At 41.5% G+C, this 17,161-nt stretch overlaps 3 protein-coding genes and 1 long non-coding RNA gene across 4 annotated transcripts; 2 read left to right on the top strand and 2 right to left on the bottom strand.

Annotated features, from left to right (window-relative positions):
* Positions 1-71: 71 nt before the first annotated feature.
* On the top strand, positions 72-4,654 carry LOC130199592 (uncharacterized). Its single transcript, XM_056423249.1, has 9 exons — positions 72-240; positions 331-355; positions 866-979; positions 2,150-2,259; positions 2,382-2,514; positions 2,619-2,651; positions 2,858-2,965; positions 3,376-3,650; positions 3,727-4,654. The coding sequence occupies exons 1-9, from the start codon at positions 175-177 to the stop codon at positions 4,153-4,155; spliced, it is 1,293 nt and encodes a 430-aa protein (XP_056279224.1). The 5' UTR covers positions 72-174; the 3' UTR covers positions 4,156-4,654.
* Positions 4,655-4,765: 111 nt separating this feature from the next.
* actr8 (actin related protein 8) lies at positions 4,766-11,549 on the top strand. The gene is made up of 13 exons (XM_056423248.1): positions 4,766-5,552; positions 6,261-6,431; positions 6,822-6,932; positions 7,209-7,313; positions 7,400-7,573; positions 7,697-7,790; positions 7,874-8,006; positions 9,570-9,723; positions 9,929-10,024; positions 10,150-10,290; positions 10,399-10,708; positions 10,831-10,994; positions 11,189-11,549. The coding sequence occupies exons 1-13, from the start codon at positions 5,418-5,420 to the stop codon at positions 11,330-11,332; spliced, it is 1,932 nt and encodes a 643-aa protein (XP_056279223.1). The 5' UTR covers positions 4,766-5,417; the 3' UTR covers positions 11,333-11,549.
* Positions 11,550-11,847: 298 nt separating this feature from the next.
* Positions 11,848-13,958, bottom strand: selenok (selenoprotein K). The gene is made up of 5 exons (XM_056423251.1): positions 13,876-13,958; positions 13,435-13,525; positions 13,090-13,164; positions 12,355-12,450; positions 11,848-12,157 (listed from the first exon to the last, which is right to left on the bottom strand). Exons 1-4 carry the CDS (start codon positions 13,892-13,894, stop codon positions 12,360-12,362), a joined length of 276 nt encoding a protein of 91 aa, XP_056279226.1. The 5' UTR covers positions 13,895-13,958; the 3' UTR covers positions 11,848-12,157; positions 12,355-12,359.
* A 728-nt stretch (positions 13,959-14,686) lies between these two features.
* On the bottom strand, positions 14,687-16,999 carry LOC130199594 (uncharacterized). Its single transcript, XR_008832863.1, has 2 exons — positions 16,588-16,999; positions 14,687-16,203 (listed from the first exon to the last, which is right to left on the bottom strand). It is a non-coding gene; the product is annotated as an uncharacterized LOC130199594 (long non-coding RNA).
* Positions 17,000-17,161: the final 162 nt, after the last annotated feature.

Genomic DNA, 17,161 nt, shown 5'->3' with positions numbered 1-17,161 from the left:
GCTATTTAATGGACCCAATCCAGCCTGTCACTCACTGACAGTTCGCTCAACAAGTGCGCGAGACGGTCAAATGTAAAAGGTGTACGTATCCTCTTATTTTCCAGTTTTTTAATTATTATATTTTTAGTTTTAGTTTATAGTATAGTTTTTTATTTTATCTACAACCAGGTGTTGATGATGTGGGGAAGCAGTCTGATTTTGTTCTACTATTTTGCCGTCCAGGTGACGTCACAAGAAATTGTAAGTTATCGACTTTGACAACTGAGCCATGTATTCACTGTAACTTAATTACAATTAAATGATGTAATTTATGTTGGTGTTTTCTTACAGAAAGTGGAGTGCCGTGAATTTCATGGTATGTAAATTATTAGTTGTACTCTGGATGAGGTCTGCCCTCTATGTTAATAATATGGCTGTTTAAGAAAACGTAAACACAGTGTTTGTTGGGCAATGCATATAACAATCTTCTTAGCCATGTTGTACTGTTAATTTAGTATGACTTCTGTAATGTAACACTTGGATCATAATAATACAAGTAGAAATTCCATTAATATAGGCCACCGAAATAAAGACTAACAAATATAAATATATTTGAAATGCCAGTTAATATTTAATATGGAGGCCAGGGCTAAACAACAGAGGTGTATTTTAAATATCTGCCTTAAATTCAATAACATCTTTAGCCAAGCAGGTGGCTCCAAATTCAAAATGTTTATGAATGTAAAATTTGTTTTTACATTGAGCATTACACAACTGGTACAATAGGCCTATACCCTTCAACAACAGAATTATCAGACACCATCTTATGTTATGTTAGAATAATACAATAGGCTACACATTATAGCAATATTGTTTGTTTTTCCAGATTTCCCTCCTTACAGTAACATCACTCCGTCTGTCCTGGCGGACCTGAAAGTGGAGCTAGTGACAGTGGGAGAAAAAGATATGATGAACATAAGCTGGGCAATCAACATTGATGGTAAGATATACACCACTTATGTATTTGACTTACATGAAACTTATAAAACCATTTGCTTTCTAGTAAAACAGTTTAACAAACACTTGTTGTGCATGGGTAATTCACTGACATGACATCTTCAGAATTGATCACAAAATATACATTTTTTAATACAATATGTTAGCTTATTGATTATTATTCATTAAATGAACACATCAGAGGTTGACACTATAATGTTTATTGAAATAACAGAGGAGATTTCCCCAAAACGCCACTCCTTTTCTAAAACAGGACTTCAGTCTGTTAAGGTGAAACTGCACTAGACAGAAGGTTAACACGTTTATATTGAAATATTGTAGCTAGTACAATATAAAATAAAGACACTATAATCAAGAGACTTCTTTTCATCTGAGGAGTTGAGCATGCAGTGAGTGGATAATGACATGGATCACAACAGTTAGTTAACAGGGTTATTAGTGTGCTGTGTTTTTTTTTAGCAATGCAACTATTGCCAGATAGGTTCCTGTTATACGTAGATAATATCTGATATTATAAATTACATTATTGTTATAGATAATGCCTTGACCTGGATGTAAACCTGTGGATTTATAACAAGTCATACAAAGAGCTAATGAGGCCTTTTACCCATCGGCTACTTTGAAATAATAACAATAAGAAGAACAACCACAAAAAGAACAACAACAATAATAATAACTGTTATAATAGAAATAATAATTAGAATAATTATAATAATAACAATACAAATAATAACAACACAAAGCTGACTATTAATTAGAATCACAAAGTATTTTGTTGATTGTCATTTCAAACACAACTAGGACTAAGTTATAAATCCCTTTTGTCATATTCGGATGTGATCAGTCTTGTGCTTGTTTGACTCATACATCAACCCAGACTTTGCATCTCACTAGCGAAACATCAAATGCCGTTTTTTTATTTTTATTGATGAAACAACATAATAGGACACAACACAGCTGATCGGTTAATAATGGCACGTACAACAGTAAACAATCATTGTGGCAATGAACAGTGAACAACAACAATAACAACAACAAGTGTGTGTGCACATTATTTTGTGGAAGGGAGATGAAAGAACAATTAGATGGTATTTACAGTATCTCTATTATTTATACAAACTGTTTAGTTATGACATTTTCTGTCTCTTTGCAGCGAGTAATAAATACCTGACAGGCATCCGGATCGTAATTATGGGGCAACCAACTTACCACTGTACATACAAACCAGTTTTGGCCGAGGCAGGCATCCGTGGATCAGTGCAGGTATCATGGAATCTTTCCTTCAACATTTCTGTGTTTGTCAGTGATTGTCTGCACAGCATGAGTTGGAAATGATAGACATATGTGAGATTAACATGCGATGACTGTCATCTTTTCAAATCTAGAAATGGTTTTATTATTTAGTCGAGGCGAGCTACGGCTTTAACAGCATCCAAGCTGCCAGTCTGCCATTTTCTCTGTCGGAGAGCGTCACCTCTTACAAGTTAGCCACAATCACAATTCCTCGCCCAACACGACGTAAGTTTTTATTTTTATTCTCCACTTCCTTTGATACTTTGATACTTTATACTTTCATTTTTATATAAGTAATATGTTTAAACCTTTATCTCTGTTTTGTTCAGGTGTTACAACAAAGCCTACTGCAGTTCCTACAAGTGAGTAATCTCATTTGCAGGTTCATGTGTGTATTTAATATAATACAAAGATGGTTGTCATTCAATCTTTAATCACTGCAGCCGAGATCAAGTCTTTAGGTATGACTGCACCATCACTTAAAGCTATGTGGTGCAATCGCAATATAATTACAAAGTATAGTAAAATGGGGGATTCTTTTTGGTGAGTATTTTTTTTGTCTGTGCAGAAAACAGAAAAGACGATGACCCTGGTAACGTCAACTTCACCAACATAACGTTGGCCATTTTTGCTGGACTGGCCGGTTTGATGCTTCTGAGTTCCTGCTACATAATATGTAAATACAACACTTTTTAAACATGCATTTAGTTGGGAGAGGACCTTGTTGGCAAATTGCAGATGTTGAATTGCAGATATTGAATAGTAAAAGATGCTCAACTTAAGACAGATGCACGGGCTCACTCGCCAATCTGGTACACATGTGTGGGAAATTTACTGGATCAATATATTTGCTAAATTCTTTCAAAAACAATTTACAGTGACCTTTCTGTCACATTGCAAAAGGAGCTCAGCTTTTTTGCTAAATGTATTGTTCTCTGGAAAGGAAACATGTTGTTAAATGGGAAGATTGGATGAAAAAAGTACTGAAATCTTCCACGAACAAATTCAGAAATAGGTTATGTGAAATATTTGCAACTGTGTTGAAGACAACCAATTTCTACTTCCCAATGACTTCTTACTCTCCAGATAAAAGATGTGGCGCCAACGTTGCGAGCTCATTGGGTTTCAAAAGGTTGGCTTCATCTCCCATGGCACCCGTCCCTGTCCTTGTGGTGTACCCTGCTGAGGATTCAGCCTTCCAGCGGGCCGTGGTGGCCCTCGCGGAGTTCCTGCAGGGGTATGGCGGATGCAGTGTGGCTGTCGACATGTGGCAGCAGAGGAAGATTGCAGAGCTAGGGCCAATGCGCTGGCTGGCAGAAAAGGCCAAAAATGCACACCGAGTCCTCATCGTCTGCCCAAAGGTAGATTGTAATTTGTATGTAATATTGACATTTTTTTACTTGCCATCTGCTAAATAGAAAACCTCTCTTCTCTCAGTCCTCTTCACTGCCCAGCCACTATCCTCCCAACCACACCTTTCCAGAGCCTTCAATCCCAGCTTCAGCTCATGACCTTTACCCCCTGATTCTCAACATGGTGGCAGGCCACGCAAAGAGTGCCAGCAACTTGGCTAAGTTCTGTGTGGTGCAGCTGGGCGAGCAGGACAAGAAACCTAGTGACCTTGCACTGGAACTGAGGGCCTGCAAGACTTTTCATTTGATGAAGGATTTGAACAAGCTGTGCAGGAGTCTTCATGCCGAGAGTAAGGATGACAAGAAGATATCAGATCTGATCTTCAGACCGGAGATTTCCTACAGTGAAAAGTGTACAGTGAAGTTAAGAGAAGCTGTAGAACAGCGAGGAGGACTTCAGCCAAACATTTCCAGAAAGGCAGAACCATTGGAATCTCTGGCTACCATTGTTTGAAAATGTGTAATGACAATGTTTAGCTTGCTTGATAAAAAGGTAGGTCAGAATAGTTGATAGCGAATAGCTGAGTCTTTCATTACGCTTTCTAAAGAGCATTGACATATATTCGTTTCATTCTATAGATAGCATAGACATATGCTAACCCAAACACTGGCTTGGACACCACAGGGTGGATACTTGTCTCTATTACTTTAAAAAAAATAACATCATAGTTACCTGTTTATATTTTCTACCAAAAAAATGCTGCGTGAGTGTTTCATCTGTCATCATCATCATCATCATCATCATCATCATCATCATCATCATCATGTTGACATTGTAACCTGATGAACACTAGCACAAAGAAAGAAAGAAAAAAAATGCATCAAAGACACATTCTCTCATCTCCTTTTATGTAACAGATTTAAGAAATGTATTTTTTGTGTTTTGTTCATTTTATTTACTTAATCTGCAGTTCTTTAATAGCTTATTAATAAAAGAAAGTGGTGGTTGTTTAGGTAGACTCCTGCATCACGTAAACCTGAATGGGATTAACACAGTTCATAAACATGTCAGGGAATGAATTAATTAACGATCCTACTGGCAATAGGCCAAGGGGTCCAGCACACAAGGGGCTTTGTCAAAAGTGGGGGTGTCCCAACAATGTTTTTTTCTCAGTTCAACTCTGTAGACATAGGGGTTTTACTGCTACACATTTACTTGGTCAGCAAATGTAGCACAAGGTGGTTAGTTTGAGCTATTAATCATACTAATAGCAGGCATTCCTTAAGTGCCTTCCAGGGAATACAAGAATGCTTAATACATATGGAAAACAACAACAATAAGAACAAGGTGAACCTGGTGAATGCATTTTGCAATCGGCAATTCAAAGTTCAATTTGCTAATGCAATTTGAAAATACATAATAACATGATGCAATTTGGTTTAAAGCTCAATTAATAGCATTATGTAATGCAGTGTTTGAATTCTCCATTTGATAATGCATTTCAATATTGTAAATTCAATTTGTCATTGACACGGCGATGTTGATAGATTTGACAGAGACAAGAGGCAGTGCCAAATATAAATCTCTTTCGACGAATAGAAACCGCCGTCTCGTAGCACGTGATCAAACACGGAAGTAGAATCTAACGCTGCCACAACTTTCTATTCTGAGGAAGGTCCTCGCTTTTGGCTGCGTGTCGAAGCGCTTTAACAAGCACAAAGAGGTCGTGACTCATTATTTATAACTATTTAGTTGACTAAAATTGTTGCCGAACAATGACTCAGGCGGAGAAAGAGCAGGACAATGGGAAGGAGAAAGAAAAGGAACGAGACAAGGAGAAGGAAAAGGAGCAGCAACGTGGGGTAAAGAGACCCATCGCTCCTCCGGTCATCCCAGACCCTCTTCAGGAGGTGAGATGGTTAAGTCGAGTGTTTCAATTGTTGTCTAATGCTCTTATTTATGAAATAATTGTCGAATATCTTCGTCTCAATCTCTGTAATTCATCCCAGCTGCTTTCATATACACAATAAAGCCTTTTCTGGACTGACCGGGGTTTGTTGTCAGTCACTTGAACTCATCATGAATCTGCCAAAGCCGATGGCGTTTTAGAATAAGTGGTGTCTAATTGTGGGGATACAGTATTTGACGATCAGCTGATCACCTCACGTGTTTAGTTTGCATTGATAAGACAAATAATCAGAAATACCTTTGGTTTGAGATTCATTTTGATGCTACTGTAGATATCAGAGTGTGTCCCTTTCTGTTCCATCATCACAATGTCCTGTGCACAGTGTGAGGTCCAAAGGGAACTGCTTTTCTGTGCTTGGTGTGGATGAAGATGTCTGGCCTGCACAGAGCTCTGACCTTTGGGATGAACTCAAAGGCTGAGTCTAAACAACCATCTGTGTTGGACAGTAATGCGTTTGTTGCTAGAGGGGAGACGCATCTCTTCAGCCAGACCAACACACTGTTCTAGCAGAATATATATGCCCATGCTTTTATAGACAGCAGTCGCATGTTGGTGTGATGCTCAGGTGTCCACATGGTTTTGGGATGTTCTAGATGTGTTCATGACATGGCTATGCTTATGCTGATAATCATACTTTTCTCTCTTTCAGCAAATACAAAGCAATTTTATCATTGTCATCCACCCTGGTTCAAGGACACTCCGCATTGGCCGAGCAACAGATAATCTTCCGGTGACACTCCCACATGTGATCGCGCGCAGACACAAACAAACTGGACAGCCGAGATATGAAGACGCCTGGTTGTTGAGAGATGGTCTGAATGTAAGTCACTAATGACCAGATACACTCAGATTCTAAGGATGAACGATTTTAAAAGAAATATCTAATTGCAATTATTTTTGCAGATTAATATAATTGTGGTGTTTGTCGGGATCTGTACCAGTTAACATGTTTTCTTAGGTCTGTAGAATATCATATGTAGGCCTGGACAGCTCAGCGGAGGCACTCTATTAAATATAATATTTTGACACACATTTTGCATTCAACAATTAAGGTGCCTCTGCGATTTATAAATTGCAAAAAACAAAATTTGGCACTTTTTTGAACATTTTTTATTGTGCAGCCCTATATTTTATTCTGTATCTTATTCCACTGTAAGTAACTTCATATTTGTGTAATTTATCCTCATTGCATCTACTCCCTGTTCAACAGAAAACAGAGAGCAATGACCAGAGGCAGAATGGTCTTAAAATGGTGGACCAGGCCATCTGGTCCAAGAAAATGTCAAACGGAGTGCGGAGAACACCCGTGTCCGCTGAACAGGTGTGTCATATTAAACAGAGTGGTTGCAGATATAATACTACAATATTCACAGACATCAGCAATATGATTTGATTATATATTTTTCTTTTACATTGTAAGTGGTGTTTTTCTTTCAAAAAGAAATGTGAAGGACGATGTGCTGCATCGACCGTCTGGAAGGTTCTAGAGTAATTCATGGGTTCACGGCTGCTAGAAAGGACCATGGCTAACTCGAGTGCTGCATGTGCAGAAATTCATTAAACATCTTCTTTTCTTTTCAAACCTATGGGAGTAAAGGCCAGAGCTTATAACTGTCAGATCCGCCCGGCAGTACTAGACGGCAGCTCCAGGGTGAAGTGGAGCAACGCAGCCCACCAGCCTCCTCATCTGGTGGGAGAGGAGGTCAGTCCATGTGCCTGATAACTTCTAGAAAATAAGACATCTAAAAACTGTATTACCGAGACCCTCTGTCTGTTTTTATCATGTAGGCTCTTTATGTGAATCCATCCGACTGTTACAACATCCACTGGCCAATAGTCAGAGGTCAGCTTAATGTGCATGCTGGTACCGGAGGCTCATTGACCGCCGTCCTGGCTGACCTCGAGACAATCTGGAGTCACGTTATTCAAAAGCAACTGGAAATCCCCCTCAAAGACCTAAAGGTAGGAGAAACGTACATGACCTCTTCATACCACAAGAGTCTTCTGCAACAAGTAGAAATTAGGTCAAACTATAAAAGACAAATATTTTCACATTAAAGCTTTGCTTTTATGACGTATTGCCAGTATTACAGATGCATCCTACTGGTCCCCGACATCTATAACAGGCAGCACGTCAAAGAAGTTGTCAACATGCTGCTGCTTAATATGGGCTTCTCAGGTATATACATGTACACATGTATACATGTTTATATACTCTGTTATCCTTTGCAATAGCAAACATCTGTGTGTGCGTGTGTGTAGCAATCATCGTGCACCAGGAGTCGGTGTGTGCTACATTTGGCAGTGGGTTGAGCAGCGCTTGTGTCGTGGATGTCGGAGACCAGAAGTCCAGTCTTTGCTGTGTAGAGGACGGCGTGTCCCACCGGAACTCCAGGTGGGACTGATAACCACTTCTACGTTTAATCTATTTCCATTAAATAGTCAATTCATCCACCCATCAATTTTTATCCGCGTTCTGTGGACGGTGGCCGCAGACCCATCAGACTAACCCATCAGGCTGACCCAGGCTTCCCTCTAACCCGCAACACTTTTTAGCTCATTCTGGGGGTTCCCGAGGTGTTCCCAGGCCAGCTGGGAGATATAATCCCTCCAGCGTGTCCTGAGTCTTCCCCGGGGTCTCCTACCAGTTGAACGTACCTGGAAAACCACTAATGGTCCAGAAGACATCCGAATTAGAGATTATAAAAATAAACTGAATTGAACTGAATTGTATATCCTGTCCATGAAAGTCACAAACAGGACCGGTGATAAAGGGCAGTCCTGGCGAAGGCCAACAACTACCGGGAACATGTCTGACTTAATGCTGAGAATATGAACACAGCTTCTACTGCAGGCGTACAGAGACCGGATATCCTGTTGCAACGAGTCTGCCCCCCCCCCACACACACACAAAAAACCCAGAGGGACTCGTCGAAAGCCCGTCTCCATGTCCGAAAATCACATGTAGACTGGTTGGGCAAAGTCCCAGGACCCCTCCAGTGGTCATGCGAGGGTAAAGAGCTGGTTCAGTGTCCCACGATCGGGACGGAATCCGCACTGCTCGTCTTGAATCTGAGGTTCCACAAACGGTCGGTGTCTCCTTTCCAGCACTCCGGCGTAAGCTTTCCCCGGGAGGCTGAGGAGTGTGATACCCCGATAGTTTGAGCACACTCTCCGGTCCCCCTTTTTGGAAATGGGAACCACCACCCATCTGAAATATGCCAGCCTTCAGCATCCCCAGTGCCTTGCCACTAAAGAGTTTTTTGACAGCCTTAACTGACTTTCTGGCCTGCCGGTACCTGTCAGTTGCTTCAGGAGACGCCTGGGCCAACCGACCCCAAGAGGCCTCCCGGACAGGACCCTGCGGCAGATGTTCCCAGTTCACCCTCACTACACGTTTGGGCTTTCTGGCTCCCTGGCAATCTGATCAGTTGACAGCTCTGCTCCTCTCTTCATCCGAGTGTCCAAGACATACGGCACTTACGCTCAAACATTCATCATGGACAAACCGTGGCTAGCACAGAAGTCCAATAACGGAACAGCACTCGGGTTCACATCAGGCAAACCGTTCCTCCCAATCAGCCCCCGGCAGGTTTCTTTGTCAGTTAATTCATCCAGGTTACAATCGGAGACATCACGGATCCCTTTTACACGTGACTCGGTCACAGTGGCAGACAGAAGACGACAAAACTCATTGTTGAGTTTTTTAATAAAGCATTGAGTACATTGTTTCTAGTTAGTTGTGTTGCCGTCAAAGTGGGAATTTGGTTTCTGGAATTATTTTGCATTCCTTTGCAATACGATTACGTTTTACTTTCCCTCTGATTCAAGGGAACAGTTAGTGTGTTGGTCCAGTTGAGTTATTACACACTGCCAGTCTATTGAAACAAGGGTTTTCAGGAAGAAGACAAATAATTCCCTCAGTGACTTTGTATTTCTTGTCTGTTGGACTTTGCAGGTTGTGTTTGGCGTATGGCGGCTCAGATGTGACCCGCACTTTCTTCTGGCTCCTGCAGAGGGGGGGCTTTCCCTACAGAGACTGTCAGCTGTCCAGCAGACTGGACTGTCAGCTCCTGCAGCATCTGAAGGAGACCTTCTGCCATCTGAACCAAGTGTGTGTTGATCAGGGGGAGGGGGTTCTATGTGGAGAGGGAGTACTGGGAAACTGTTGTGTTGTACTTTAAACCATTTTAGATCAGCGCTGGCTCCTTTCTGTTGGTTTAAATTACCATAATCCTGTTTAAGAATGGACAGAGAAATCTGCAGTTATTCAGATAAATTCCAAAATGTGTTTTAACCTGCATTTTTTCTTAATAGGACATATCAGGGCTACAAGATCATGAATTCCAGACCCGCCTCCCAGAAGCCCCAGCTCTTCTTTACCAGGTTCGACTAGGGGATGAGAAATTACAGGTACGTAAATTGGATAGTAATGAATAACTATGCATTTTCAGTCTCCAGCTCGAATTTTTTATTATTATCTGGGGCTATATTTGTGTCCAACCCTCATATTTTTCCGGCTCATCTCTATATGTTAGGCACCTATGGGTCTTTTCTACCCGACCACATTTGGCATCGTAGGTCAAAAGATGACATCACTTCAGTACCGTTCCCAAGGAGACTCCGAGGATCCTCATGATGAACACTACCTGATGGCTACACAGAGCAAACAGGACCAGGTAACCCACTCACACATACTGTAGATTATATAATAACTATATCTTCTTCTGTAGAGACTCTGTGATTCTTTAAAAAATGTATTATAACTATCCTATTTTCTTTACCAGTCCTCAAAATCTGCTGCAGACCGGAAGGGTTTGTCCAGACCAGGTGCTGGTTTGGACGGTGAGATGAGCGGTCAGGGAGGGGTCGGGGAGCTTTCTGACCTAACCAGGGGATGTGGGAGTGGCAGCGGTGGAGGAGGGATGAAGGTGGAGATGGAGTTTGGGCCTGCGCAGGGGGAGTGCCTGATGGGGGCAGGAGAGGTGGAGGAGCCCCTGTCTGCTCACCTTTCCAGGAAGACTGCCATCATGAGCCAGTTTGAGAGCAAAGCACTGGGCCTGGATAAGGCCATCCTGCATAGCATCGACTGCTGTGGTAAGGATGGACAGGATGAAGTAGAGTAACACATGGATATGCAATAAAGGATGCGGAGGACAGATGTTTGATAGAGCTCAATATGTCCGATATGAGCTCATCTTGTATCTTCTTTTTTGTAGCATCGGATGAAACCAAACGCAAGATGTACAGCTCCATCCTGGTCGTGGGAGGAGGGCTCATGTTTCATGGTGCTCAGGAGTTTCTGCTTCACCGCATCGTCAACAAGATGCCGCCCTCGTTCAGAAGGCTTGTAGACAACGTGGAAGTTATCACACGGCCAAAGGTAAGCTGGAATATGTAGTGCGGTCAAAGTCGGACACAGATCCGCAGTGTGGGCGAAGGAGCACGTTGGTCAGTGGGCATAGTTTTTATTTTCATGTATGTCGACTGTTGGGAGTTAGATGAGTGCTACACATACATCCTGGAGAGAGAGGCACATTATATACACACCTCTAATGTATTGCTGTGCATTCCTAGGACATGGACCCTCGGCTGATATCATGGAAGGGGGGGGCAGTGCTGGCGTGTCTGGACACCACTCAGGAGATGTGGATCCACCAGAGGGAGTGGCAGCGGTTTGGTGTCCGGATGCTCCGCGAGAGAGCGGCCTTCGTCTGGTGAAAGCAAACTGTTTACTTGAATCCAACGGGGGAGTTTCCACACGAGGCGCAGCGTGGGCATCGTTCAGGACATCGAAGCCCTCCGACAATTATAGCACCGCTAAGTAGGAGTCAATATTGTAGAACTTTTGAACGGTCTTCTGTAAATACTGCAGTTCTTGCCTCTTTATGAAAGTTTGAATGTGTAAATAAACCAAATAACACTTGGATACACAATTGTTGGAACAAACAAGATCCACCTTTCTTTGAATTATGAATATTTTTAATTGAAATAAGGGTTTTGAATTGCAACTGAATTTACAAACCCAGTAACACTTTGCTTTTAAGACATGTTTTGACTGGGTTAACACAACAAATGCCTCTGCAGGCTCTTCCACATTACAAACACAATCACCCATTTTAGATTTAATGTTTTATATTAATTACAGGGTTATGGGATACCACCACTGTCAGTATTGCCTCGCTCTACAGAGGCAGCTTGTGTCATTACAGTGTGATGGTAATGGAACTCAGTAACATGTTTAAACATTGCATAATTTTATTGAAACAAAGATACAAAATAATGGCAAACTAATGAATGATTCCTAGAAAAGAACTGGTGGGACTCCAAAGAGGATAAAGGGAGGAACCGTGGATAGCTGCTGGATCGGTCATTCTGGTTCCTACGTGTAGGAATTCCCAGAAAGGCGTCAAGAAGCTGCTCGTTGCAGCGGCAGCTGATGAGGGGAGGGGCTTCAGCACTGTGACATCACCATCTTTCTTTCGGTTGTCAGCAAATGGACACTGTGCCAGGCCCCACGCCTACACATTTAGTGTAGGCGTTTACCTAGAGAGATAAGAGGGATATAAATAAATGTGTTACCGTATGTCTTCAAAATATTTCAGGCAATTGAAAAACACAGGTTTACGGCCACTTGTAACAAACAAATGTTGTTACACAGGCTTCAGAGAAGGTACAAGATATCAACAAGGGTTTTATCTGATGGGTGATCAATAATAATAAACAATTAAATATATCCTCACCTTCCTCATCCTCCTCCACCCATCGGTGGGGCGGTGGGACCTGCACCGTGGTTAATTCTTCCCATCCGTCTTCTGCTACCAGGAGGACCTGGAGGACTGAAAATAAAAAACACAAGAGGAAACATTATAGAATGAGAGTTAAATGATCCGTTATAGTTTATCTTTTCCTTTGCTACATTAGTTATTTGAAACTCAATGTGAAGGAATGGGCAACATCAATGAGAAACACTCACGATGCTGCAGTTCATTCAACTGCTGTAGTGGCAGCATAAGATAACATTTCAACTCTGAGGTGCCCAGGTCAGGACGATCCTTGGATTCAGAAACATTTTGAGATAGGATTCTAGTAACAGGTGAGTTTCACTCCCACCGTCAGATTAGGGCCCGTTCAATGGTCAGGGTCGAGGGACACGTAGAGCAGTGGTTCTCAAATGGAGGTACATTAAGGCACTCCAGGGGGTAGGTGAATTACAAGATTTAAAATGACCATCCATTAAAGACAATCATTTAAAAAATGTTATTCAATAAATATAAATGTACGTTCATAAACATATTTTTATATTAAAATCAGACACTGACGGCACAGTGCTGTGCATTACAACCAAACATGCTTTGCGTTGGTTAGGGGGTACTTGGCTGAAGGGGGTCCATCACTGAAAAGTTGAGAACCGCTGATGTTGAGCATGTCGCCTGTGTTTACATGTGTGGAGAAATGACTGCGCCCCAGAAACCTACCCTCTGCCATCAGTGAAGCGGGATAAACCACCGTTCCCATCCTTTGTCATGTTGGGGTGAAGTATCGTCTTAAAACTGGTAGGAGGACAACAAAGATCAGTGTGAATGGCGAAGTCACGAGGTAATACTGAAACACCACTGGTATCCTTCAATATTTGACTTGTGACAAAAATACCTGAGCAACACGTGACATTAAGATCCACATCAGCATCAACGTCATAACAAATAAACACCCCAATGGCCCACATTAAGACGGTGAACTTCTCAAAGCCACACAGTAACTATTCCACCACTTCCCATGAGTTTGGCTAGCAACACGTTGACATTAGACAGAGGAGAACCTACAACAGGCCGATGAAGTCCACGGCTCCCCAGAAGAAATCCACCAGGAAGGACATTCGCCATGGCGACTGGGACCTGCTGTCCAGGACCTGACCTGAGGGACGGGGTCAGTTCGTGAGCGTATTGACGTCAGAACAGCGAGGTCCGAGACTTGTTACGCTGCCTGATGTTCAACGTAACACACTCAAACTACTAGTGTCAACAGAGGAACAGTAAGTAGATACCCACACTGAATTAATACAGCAGTTTATCCTGCTGGGCTACACGCTAACGAGCTAGCTTAGCTTAATGTAGCTCAACGCGCTGCTACAAATACACATTTCATGTTGAAGCGAGATGTTTCCACTGAAAGGGTTCAGACGTAGACACGTTATTTCAACAAGACCGTTGACATTTTTCTCTGAAGATGAGAACACAGTTGAAGACAGGGTACAAAGCACTCACCGTTCGACACGTATACCATCTTTTGCTTTAGCAACAGCGTCTACAGCTGTGTTTACAGTCGGTGCTGCACTTCCGGGTTCGTTGCTGTTGCGTCATTCTCACGACGTGCCAGAGGCGCTCTGGGCCCACGTGTGCAGCAGTTCTGAAAACAAATATGTCAAACCAGCATATTTATAATTGTATTATAAAAAATGTTTAAAATATATATTGAAAATATATTTCGTCCACATTTCTATCATAACTTTAAATATATGTCATTCATAAATATTTAAATATAGTTATATAACTAAATATATATACATGTTGAAAAGGGCTGGAGAGTTGTTAAAATCAACGTTATGGTCTTTTTAAAAGGCTGTAGGTTGCTGTTGAATGTTATATAACATTTTCCATTTAATGACAAATACTTATACCTCTATTCGATCACATCTTAAAGGCAATACTTTGCTTCCTGTCCATTGAAAACCATGCATCTCCAATTTGGGTGTTTTTGAGTTGATTTCTGATTAATTTAAAATGTTTTTTCTTTATAGGTTGAATTATTCTACATTCTAAAATAAATGAACCATTTGGAATAAAAATAAGGAAAGAACTCGATAAAAAATAAATTAATGCAAAGCTGGAAAATATATATTTGTCTGAGCCCATGACAACAAAGGACATGAAGACTACCCACATATGATCACATTGAATATGATGCAATGGTGAAGATTGAAATAGCTAACACCTATAAAGTAGTTACATTGAGCACACGCATGACAGGAGTACAAATTAATAAAGGAGAACAAATAAAAAAATATATATATTGTAAAACGTTTTTCAGTGCTTTATTTGTACTTTACTCAAGTAACTGATCTGGATACTTATCCCACCACTGTTGTAATTTCATGGGCTGTACAGTGGTGCTTATAATTTCTTGTCAGAGAATAAAACGAGCAGAGTGTATTTAAACATAACTAATAGAACATACAGACAACTTGTGTTCTTCTTCTGTGTAATGTTTTAATATACAGTATCAACATTACATAAGTTGTCTGATACTGTGTGTCCCACAACCTGCCATAGATACGGACATGCAGGTGCCATAAACATGACATGTTGTCTACAAAAGCAAAGAGGGAGGGATGTGACGACTCAGATTAAATCAGTGAACTGTGAATTTTTAAACAGACATCAAAACAAAATGTTAAGAAATCTACCATATGGATATTTTAACTCTTACAACAAGGTAATTCTCAACACTCAACAATTTAAGTTAACTGTGTTTTTGTAATTGAGAAAAAGAATCAGAAAGAAAAGCCAGAATATTGCAGTGTTACACATTCATGCAAAAATAAATAATACAACCTAGAAACTGAAATATAATTTCAGATCCAGTCACATTTAACAGTTGTTGAATCAAGAGATGAAGGAATTCTGTGATTTCCATTAACATGACCAATGTGGACGTATTAGAAAGGCAGAAATACAACACGTTATTCTGTTTCACTGATCTGGGGTTCAAGTCCCACGCTCTCTTCACCAAGCTGTTTTGTGCTGTACTCCTCCTCCTCCTCCTTCTCCTTCTTCTTCTTCACAGACTTTGGGTTCAGGTTGTATCCTCTCCTCTCCGTTGAATTCTTCGCCACAAGCCTGGGGCTCTGATATTGTTGTGCCACACTCCTTGTCCTTCGTTTCCCTTTCAGGCCTCGTGCTCTCTTCACCAGTTCTGTGTGTGCCGCTCGATTTCTCAGGTTTGGATTTAGTGTTTTCTCCTCCTGGCTTCTGTGTGTTGGACTCAGCCTCCGTTTTCCGACTGCTGGCTCCTCGAAAAATTCCAGCTTTGTGGAGCTCTCGCCGTATAGTTTTGACTGAGACGGCGTGAGAGAGGTGTCTATTCAACTCCGAGGTTATTTTTGACGCTGTATACTCCGGGTGCTCATCAACTATCCTGAGAAGTGTCTGTCTGTCCCTTTCAGTGAGCTTTGACTTGCGCCCGCTGTTCTTCTTTGCTGATGCCGTTCGTCCGTGTTTGATGTACACAGTCATCACTCTGGACACTGTTCCCCTGGCCACATTGAACAGCTGTGCAGTTTTTGTGACAGATGCACCAGATAGTCTTGCAGCAACTATTTGGCATCTTTCAAACTCCGTTAAGTCACTCATATTGCGTCGAGCACCGCTATTCGGGCATCGATAGCCACTTCTCGGAGGCGACAAACAATCCCAACTGGCAGGCAGGCCCTGTAATTGCCACTCAGGTGTTCCAAAGTCCTCTGCCATATGGTGTTTCCATTATTTTGGACACTGGGGCAAAGCGACCCAGGGGAGGTGAACATCCAACACGGTCTATAAATAGATACAAAAAAAGGTGTTAATAATAAATACCAGAATGTAACACACTTGTCAGATGTCTAGTGTTGACATCATAAGGACTCAAAGTATGAGAGCGAACATTAGGTGAGATAGTTACTTAACAGATATACTCAAACAATTAACACTTACAGTACAATTAACTGTACGTATACAGTAGAGACGCTCACTGGCGTGTGTTTGACTTGTAATGACAGTCACAGTGTTCGATGCTGTAATGTAGGCTAACCAGGTAGCGAACTACGCGCTACTATTACACGTCAAAACACGTTTCCACACGTAGCTACGTCACAGGGTCATTATTATGTTAGTGTCACGCAAAGTACGCAGGGGTACGCATTCATTACGGGGTTTACTTACAACTAGGTTAAACGTGCGTAACGTTGGCAGCATGTCCACTGCTAACGTTATTTTGTCACCTATCTGTTTGTTTTCACCGGGGAAGGGAAATAGTACTTCCGGTCGAAGGGTTTCAGAATAAAAACGGTTGTTGACGGTGCAGGGGAATAAATAGAACACAATTTAGTGTCATTGTCCAAATGTGTTTACTTCCTCGTCAATAAGTTGGACAGCAACTAACAGACACATACCACTAGTGACTAACTACAGTAATTGATTCTTGAGAAAAGCCTGGGAATGTTCTGACAGAATACCGTCAAATGTCCTGTCAATGAAGTAAAAAAACGAAAATGTAAAAAATAAAATGGGCTCAAAACCTGTAATAAATGAAGGCGGATCATAACAGTCAGAAATACAAGCACATCATATTTAATTGTCACCTTGTCTTTGGTCTGTAATTCATGTCTCTTGCTCTATTCATCAGAATTTGTTGTTGCGACCTCAGTCAGATCCTGATTTCCCAACTTCTTCACTGGCGGCAGCAGCTGCTTCATGGTCAGCAGCAGCAGCAGCTTCACTGGTAGCAGCCACTCCT

Source organism: Pseudoliparis swirei, chromosome 9 (assembly GCF_029220125.1).
Source record: "Pseudoliparis swirei isolate HS2019 ecotype Mariana Trench chromosome 9, NWPU_hadal_v1, whole genome shotgun sequence".
NCBI lineage: Eukaryota > Metazoa > Chordata > Actinopteri > Perciformes > Liparidae > Pseudoliparis > Pseudoliparis swirei.
This window is presented reverse-complemented; position numbering and strand designations above follow the sequence as displayed.